Source organism: Nelumbo lutea, chromosome 4 (genome assembly GCF_056320005.1).
Source record: "Nelumbo lutea isolate HS-2025 chromosome 4, American lotus-T2T, whole genome shotgun sequence".
NCBI lineage: Eukaryota > Viridiplantae > Streptophyta > Magnoliopsida > Proteales > Nelumbonaceae > Nelumbo > Nelumbo lutea.
The window spans coordinates 3939661-3948711 of NC_142687.1; the positions used below are offsets into that span (position 1 = coordinate 3939661).

At 36.5% G+C, this 9051-nt stretch overlaps 1 protein-coding gene across 1 annotated transcript; it reads left to right on the forward strand.

The window, feature by feature from the left end:
* The first annotated feature begins 4656 nt into the window (after positions 1-4656).
* On the forward strand, positions 4657-5871 carry LOC148853449 (SAUR-like auxin-responsive protein family). Its single transcript, XM_088985762.1, has one exon. It carries the CDS (start codon positions 5174-5176, stop codon positions 5657-5659), a length of 486 nt encoding a protein of 161 aa, XP_088841888.1. The 5' UTR covers positions 4657-5173; the 3' UTR covers positions 5660-5871.
* Positions 5872-9051: the final 3180 nt, after the last annotated feature.

Consider the following 9051-nt stretch of genomic DNA (forward strand, 5'->3'; position numbering starts at 1 on the left):
TCCGGTCTGCTATAGTCTCACAGAAGGTTTTTTGGGAGACTCTTCAACTTTGTTAGTTGCAGATTCTCGCCCAAGGCTCTGTTGTATCCTGTGAACGAATTGACCTGTAACCCAATAGCAAACTCAGTAAAACTGAGTGGGGGCAAATAACGTTTTAAAGACAGTGTCTTCAGACGCGTCTCAGAGCTTCTCCTCCAAAGTTACAGTGACCCCATCTTCCCCAACAATTTTAGAACGTTATTTTGCAATGGAGGCGGAAGCAAGCATGACTTCGATCAAGATGATGAACCAATATCTTGTTAGACTAGACTAGTTCGATGGAGCAAATTTCAACCGATGGCAAGACAAGATGATCTTCTTTCTAACCACATTGAAGCTATACTATCTGCTGGACTTGAATCTGCAGTCACTTCCTGAACCCACTGACAAAGACTCAGAAAAACTAAAGAAGGAAAGAGCAAAATGAGAAGATACTTGCTTCTATGCCGAGGACACATACTGAATGCTTTATCAGGCCGGCTCTACAACTTCTACAAGAAACTTACATCTATAAAATAAATCTGAAAGGCCCTGAAATTCAAATACAATGTGCAAGAAGCAGGTACGAATAAGTATCATATTGTAGAATACTTTGACTTCACCATGAACGACCGTAAACCAATATTGGAGCAAGTTCATGAATTACACGTGATAGTTAAAAAGAAGGGATTGCTTACTTTGACATATATGCACCAGTGGCTAGAACAACTTCGATTAGAACACTCATAGCATTAGCATCCATTTATCACTTATTTGTTCACCAAATGGATGTTAAAACCGCTTTCTTAAATGGTGATTTAAATGAAGAGATTTATATTGAACAACCAGAAAGATTTGTTTTTCTTGGAAATAAGAAGAAAGTCTATAAACTAGTTAAATCACTGTATGGATTAAAACAAACACCTAAACAGTGGCATGAGAAATTTGATTCTTGCATCCTATCTTTTGGTTTTAAACATAATAGTGCTGATAGATCCATCTATTCAAAATTCACTGAAAATTATGGAGTAAGTGTGCGTCTTTATGTGGATGATATGCTTATTGTGGGTATAAATATGGTTGGCATAAATGAAACTAAAAACTACTTATCCCCTATTTTTAAGGTGAATGATTTAGGAGAAGTAGATACCATCTTGGGAATAAAAGTTAAAAAACATAGTAGGGGCTATGCATTAAGCCAATCACATTACATTGAGAAGTACTTGAGAAATTTAAGCATTTAGGGTTTAAAGAATATAACACGCCATATGATTCTAGTATAAAGCTAGTAAAAAATACTGGTAGAGCAATCGCACAACTTGAGTATGCTAGTGCAGTAGGGAGCTTGATGTATGCTATGCTTTGTACCAGACCTGATATTGCATTTGCAGTAAGTAAACTCAGTCGGTTTACAAGTAATCCCGGTGCAGAGCACTAGAAGGCAGTTGAGAGAGTTCTTGGGTATCTCAAGAGAACCTTGGAACTTGGCTTGTTTTATTGTGATTATCCAGCTATACTAAAAGGGTACACTGATGCAAGTTGGATTACCGGTAATGGAGATAGCAAGTCCACATCTGGATGGATTTTTGTCTTTGGTGGGGGTGCGATCTCTTGGGCATCCAAGAGACAAACTTGTATATCTCACTCGACAATGGAATCCGAATTCATAGCCTTAGCGACTGTTGGAAAGATGCTGAATGGATTAGAAATTTATTATTGGATATAAAACTTTGGCCTAGTCCTATACCTCCTATTTCCATTTACTGTGATAGTGAGACAACTCTGTCAAGGGCCTACAGTGGTACCTACAATGGTAAGTCCAGACATATAAGTCTGTGACATGAATTTGTTAGGCAACTGATTTAAGATGGAGTCATCACTATAACCTATGTGAGGTCAAGTAAAAACTTGGTTGATCCTCTTACCAAGGGTTTAGTCAGAGAATTGGTAAGAATGACAACCAAAGAGATTGGATTAAAACCCTTTACTTAGTCACCTGTAATGGTAACCCAACCTGAACTGAAAAGCCATCAGTATTGGGTTTAATAGTAACAACAAGTTACAACAATGTGATTGTTAGCACTGACATTGAGAAATTTTCCATCACAACATAAACAGTTCTATCCGTTATGATGAGAGATTGAGATAAACTCTTAATGAAGTTCTGAAATGTGTCAAATAACGAAGCACATAGTGGAACTTCACCTATGTGATGTGAACATAGAAGTGGTGCCGCTTCTCATGAGGGTTTGGGTTTGCTCTCGGGATTGTTCATGAAACCAGGAAAAAAACACATGGCCATAACAGTGCTGAGCAAATTTTGAAACTCTTGCAGAGACTAAACATTTTTATGTGTATAGGTGTCTCCAGTCTGTCTTGAGAGTAGTTGGTTTAAAGTCTTACCACCAATAACTTTGACAAGGCTTTGAGATAACTATACTAACAAGAGATTTAAGTTGATAAACACCTTTTGTTTGCATAACTATGTCATAATAGTTTGGATTGAGAGAGAACTATGCAATTGATCAATCAATGTGGGGGATTGTTAGATTTTAATCTCATAAGAGATTAAATCCAGTCTGTCTCTAGTGAGAGACTAAACATTTTTATGTGTATAGGTGTCTCCAGTTTGTCTTAAGAGTAGTTGGTTTAAAGTCTTACCACCAATAACTTTGACAAGGCTTTGAGATAACTATACTAACAAGAGGTTTAAGTTGATAAACACCTTTTGTATGTATAACTATGTCATAGTAGTTTGGATTGAGAGAGAACTATGCAATTGATCAATCAATGTGGGGGATTGTTAGATTTTAATCTCATAAGAGATTAAATCCAATGGGTTTGATTGGTCAATTACATGAGAAATTGCACCTGCACACTTGGTTGAAAAATCAATTTTTCTCTTACAAAAGAAAAAAACCCAGTTTTGAACTTGTCCCACATTGGATAATTACAAGGTTTGTTTTTAGTATTTCAATAGGAGCCAATTTACGCTCCTTAGAATTAGTAGAGGAGAGTATGGGGATTCGATACCGCGCAATGCATGCGCACCGCTTGCGATGGGCGGCTCTGGTTTTGGTGCGTTGATCACCGTTGATGAGATCAACGATCACGATTCGATCGGGTGTGATCAAGAGGCACAATTCAAAGTTAACAGTCACCAAAAATTGTGACTGTTCAAGGTGTCTTCTCTAAACCAGCACCTACCTTTTCCTCATACATCTTCACAATTTATTTAAGGAGCATGAATCAGACTCTAAAACACACAATTTCGAAATTCACTCTCTCTCTCTCTCTCACAGTCCGGTCTGCTACAGTCTCACAGAAGGTTTCTTTGGAGACTCTTCAATTTTGCTGGTTGCAGATTCTCGCACAAGGCTCTGTTGTATCCTGGGAACGAATTTGCGTGTAACCCAACAACAAACTCAATAAAACTGAGTGGGAGCAAATAACATTCTAAAGACAGTGTCTTTAGATGCGTCTCAGAGCTTCTCCATCAAAGTTACAATGACCCCATCTTCCCCAACAGGTGCATCGCCTATCAGAGTAAGTATAATTAAAATAAATACATATAAAATAATATAAAATACAAGGTTTTATATTCTACATATTAAACGTTAGTAAATATTCTGACGGTTCCGTTGCTTTAAAAATTTGCTTATCATTTTAAAGATAGGTTGGAATATATATATATATATATATATATATATATATATATATATATATATATATATATAGTAATAAAGGCAACAAATTTAGAGAGTACTGATCGAGTACATATTCAGCATATTCATCGTGGCTATCAGTTCTGCTGGACCCGACCATAACAGTACTCGCTGTTGTATTAGATTTGTCATAATAACTATAATCAAAGAGGAGAGGAGTCATATATAGTGACATGTCACGGCTTCTCTCTGTTTACAATGCTGCATTTGGTTAGCAACAAGATTGTGGGATATGGTAAAGGACGGGATAGGATGAGAGAAAATTGGAGGGGCTAATTCTATAGTAGGGTTGGTTTGGTTTCCAAAAAAGATTATGGGATGTCAAATATGAACTGTTTTATAGAAAACTATAAACATGCATGAATCACTGTTATTATTGTGGGCTCAAACCCCAAAAGCATTTTTTGTTTGGTATGTAGAATTCTACACAAAGGGTGGGCGGCGGGATTTCGACCCATAGCGACATCGTCTCATGGGCCCATTTGCCTGGAAATTTATTAAAAAATTAAGGAAAAAAAAGTCTGTGCTGAATCAATTTTCATTCTTTTTATTTTTTGGACCAGCTAGGCAGCTAGCTAAAATTTTAGCTACTACTCAGCATTATTATTTTTGAAAAAAAACCATAATGATTCCATTTCATAGTTTCTCAACCGTGACCAGAGATGGCTCTCCTAAATTTTGATTTCCCATTTCACTCTTTCATCTTTATGTTTTTCTTTTATTTAGATATTATTGTTTGCTCACCACTCACCAGGCGTTGAAATCACAGAAGCTGGCCGCTTCATGTCCTTGTAAGGATTAAAAAATGGAAAATAATTAAATAAAATAGAGGTGCAAATTTTTTTAACAGTTGACAAATGGCTGTCTATAAGTATTGCCTAGCCACGCTGAGATTACCCGGTTAGGGACGCAAGCGAGAACACATCTTGTGTGGTTCTCTTCTGTCTCCATCCCCTTTTTATTCTCTTCTTTCGGATTTGGGTTCCTGAGAAACTCCTCGATCTCTCTCAGATTATTTTCTTCTTCTCGTAGGCTTAAAACTGCTTTCTTTGGTTTCGTTTCATCAAGTCTTAGGCTTCTCGTGTTTTGGATGATTACGGTTTCGTTTCCTGTTGTAGGAAAACATGAGTAATACAATGAGGCCTAGGATGAAAATCATGTTTCATTTGGTCTATGACAGGGGTTAAAATCATCCATCAGTACCTCGTTCCCAAATATTTCTCTTTGTAAAGCCTACTCTCTGTCGAAGAAGTTGGAACTCGTTTTGCTACGTTGATTCTGTTTTCTTTGGTGTTTTCGTTTCCCAGCAAAGAGATCGAGTTTTCTTGTTGTATATTGTATGGTTTGTCACAAGTTCTAAAGCCCCAAGAAGCCCAACAACCATCTCTTTTCTCTGTTCTTTTTCCCTTTTCTAGCTTGTAGTCGAGACCATGGAAGTGGGCAGGAAGGAGAAAAGTAAGAAAGGTTTGATCGTGAAGACATGGGAGCGATGTCGATCGATCGGCGTTGGCGGTAAGAAGTCACCGGGGATTACTCCCATAGCGAAGAGCAAATCGTGGCCTCGCACTCCAGATTCATCGGACGACGGCAAACGCGGCGTGAACCGGCGAGTCGCTCCCGAGGGTTGCTTCTCCGTTTACGTCGGGCCTCAGAAACAGCGGTTCGTGATCAAGACCGAGTATGTCAACCATCCGCTGTTCAAGATGTTACTGGATGAAGCGGAAATGGAATATGGGTACAACAGCGCAGGCCCTCTAGCGCTACCTTGCGACGTGGATCTCTTCTACAAGGTGCTGCTGGAGATGGGCAGTGATGAGAATGAGATTATTCATCAACAAGGATGTAACTTCACCAAAGGTTACAATTCCTATCGCCTTCTTAGTCCATCTCGAATGGCGCTCATCAACAGATTTTGACTGTACGTGCTGTTTCAGCTTGTGGCTTTGGGCTTTGTTTGTTCTGCAGTGGGCGTTCAAAGTTGTTCTTTTATGGAATTTAACGCCCATGACCAATGTGCATTAATTATACGTAAGTCTGTCTTGCAAAGAATCATCAAAAGCAATGTAATTCAAACTTTGTACGATAAACCAGCTCATGTAACTGGAAGTTCTCTTTTTTCTTTCTGAAATTCAATGTCGAAAACCCCAAATGAGTATTATATTTATTTATTTATTTATTTGCTATATGAACGCGGGGTAGCTAGCCCAGTAGCCCTCCCCAAATTAACACCCTTTACCAGCAAGTCAGCTGTTGGTTTTGATTGATTGAATGCAAGTGATCCATCATCAATTTGCTTCTTCAGAAGAAAGATAAAAGAGAAAAAATTATATATTGATTCCATCAATTTCCATTTATAGCAAGTTGAGAATGGATTGAGAATCCAAAGTCTTGAAGCGCGGGAAGCAAATTAAAAAGAAAGTCGTCAAAGGAAACAATTAAAGTTGATATATATATATATTAATGAATAGTACACCACTTAATAAACTAGTTAGATTAATTTCTAAATATATGCGTGTACATGTAGATGATGATGAGAATCAAGAGATCTACAAGAAAGAAGTTGGTATCTCTAGAATATAGTCTCCCCAGGAAACCCTAGAATGGAGGAACCCAGAACTAATTATAATTTATATATGCTATCTAGCTCCATGCTAGCTCCATGTAAAGCCATATAAAGCCATCATGGATGCAGCGTATTAGTGGGATCTGTACATCTGATACAATATCAGTGGTAGAAGAACCTATTTACTCAAAGGCCAAGACTAATATTTCTAATTGATTCTAATTATTGGCGTCTCACTAGCTAAAAATATAATTATGTTTAGCTAATCATGCATATGAAACCCTAAGGATCGGTGCCAAGTAGTATATATATAAGTTCAAGTTAATATAATTATATGAATGGAAAATTAAACCATCTATATATGTTACGTGTATATAGATAAATTCCATGGGAGTGGTGTATTTTAATATTTTGTCAATAATGGACCATACAATTATGTTCCTTTCAATAGATGATTTACAAACCCTCTGTGCAACAAAATAGAATTTTCCACAACTATGCCAAGCAAAAAAAGACCTTAGTATGATATACAAACACACATCATTTTCTTGTCTTTGGCAGTGGCTCTTGATCAATTGAATATTGGATTTAATGCACAATGATCATAACTTAAAATATAATTTTTCCCCTTTACTTGGTAAAACTGCATGTTAAATTTTTAAATTGGTTTACATACTTTTCAAAGAGTGGTTGAATAAGGAAAATTGAGTTTAATATTACAATTTATATACCAAATGGAATCGGTGGTTCATGTTCATTTTAATAAAACTATTACGACTGAACATAAATATGATTAACAATTATGAGGGCGCCCACTGTATTGAAGATAAAACTTACAACTATTGATCCAATCCACTGTTTTCTTACGAAGCCCATGGTCATCAATTGAAATTATTGTTATTGAATATTTCTAAAATTTAAGCAACACTAGTTTAGCTATCCAGCAAATAATTTTACAATGTGAGATGTGACATGCATGCATACATGTCCTTATATGTGTATTTGACTATATGCATGAATGCATGTATGTATACATATACATACAAAAAGCTAGCCATCCGCTTGCAAGGCATGTGAGGGTACATCTACTTTCAAAAGCATTAAGTTTTTCTTATGAGTTAGAGGGAGATGCTTAATTTGAATGTCACTAGGGCTTTTGGCAAAACTAGTGCAAACTCAGATTTATTGATTACAAAGCAGATAGAGCTAGGTTAAATGTACTAAACCATTTTGTTGTGCATTTGTATTGAACATATTTGAATCTTCACTCTGGCCCTGAGCTGAACAGTCAATCTCCCTTCTTTTTTTTTTTTTTCATACCAAGCATGCGTGCACACGCCACATGATTTTGGTCCTCCCAAGCTTCATCTTGCGTGAGCCATGTGACTAGTATCCAAAAAACACCACAATTTTATTATCATCTCATCTTCTATAGCTAAAATACTATTATATTTCCAAGATCTATATATAATTCTGTTACTGTTGATTTACCCTACATCATCCTCTACCATCTATGACCTGGCTATGTGCATCCAAAGTTATTCAAACCACAAACTGCGTTATGGGCAATTTGGCTTTATCTATTTGCTTTCTTTCTTTCTTTCTTTTTCTTTTTTTTTTTTTTCTTTTATTGTTGAGACCGTTTTACTTAACGGTTCAGCTGATTGTGGTGGAAACTTGGGATCAGCCTGTAATCAATATTGGGGGATTAGGGTATCTATTTCTTCCATGAAGAGAGATCTTAAGCTATGTTTGGTTTGAAGGAAAAGGTAGGGAAAATAAGGGAAACATAGAGAAATCTATACAAGGTTTGTAAAGATTTCCTTACATTTTCCTATCTTTCCCTACTTTTTCCTTCAAATCAAATGCACCCTTAATGAAAAAAAGGTAAAATTCCCGATTAGTACCCTATACTCTGGGCTAGTGCCACTTTGGCCCTCGAACTTTAAAATGCGATAATTCAGTATCCAAACTTTAAAAACATGTCAATCTAATACCTGTCATTAACCAGTCGTTAAGTGGCATCTAAAAGACACAAATGCCCTTCGAGTGTCATCTAATTCTTTTTATCAACCATCTAAACATTGACAAAAAATGAGAAGTACCAAATCCTTGCCTCTTCTATTCAAGAAAGCTGGGGTCACATCTTAGTGGGCATTCTGGTAGCCCCAACTTTCTTGAATTGAAGAGGCAAGGATTTGATAAAGTTCATTTTTTATTAATGTTTGGATGGTTAATAAAGAAAATTAGATGACACTTAAAGGGCATTTTTTTTTTCTTTTCAAATGCCACATAACGGCTGGTTAATGGTAGGTACTAAATTGGCATATTTTGAAAAGTTTGGATGTTAAATTGTTACGTTTTATAGTTTGGGGACCAAAGTAACATTAGGCCCAAAGTACAGGATACTAATCAGGAATTTTCCTAAAAAAAAAAAAACGTCAGCATGTGGAATACCTCATCCATCCATGAACATTACAATACACAATTCCATGGGTTTACTACAGAACTAGATTAACAATTATAATTTAAGCAGTACAAGGAATCACAACCTTATAGGACTTTAGAATTAAAAGTGGAGATATATGTACCGCATGCAGATTTCTAAATTCCATTGTAGACCTATAAACATTCAAAATGTCAAAAACTCCAACTCTATACACCAATGTCTGCCCGTGAATTGGCATCAATTCCGAACTGGCATCTACCCCAACTGTACTTTGGACCTAAAAATTCTGACCCTGG

Excerpts from the sequence above, each read along its gene's own strand:
- LOC148853449 (XM_088985762.1), top strand. The coding sequence starts at position 5,174 with ATGGAAGTGGGCAGGAAGGAGAAAAGTAAGAAAGGTTTGATCGTGAAG.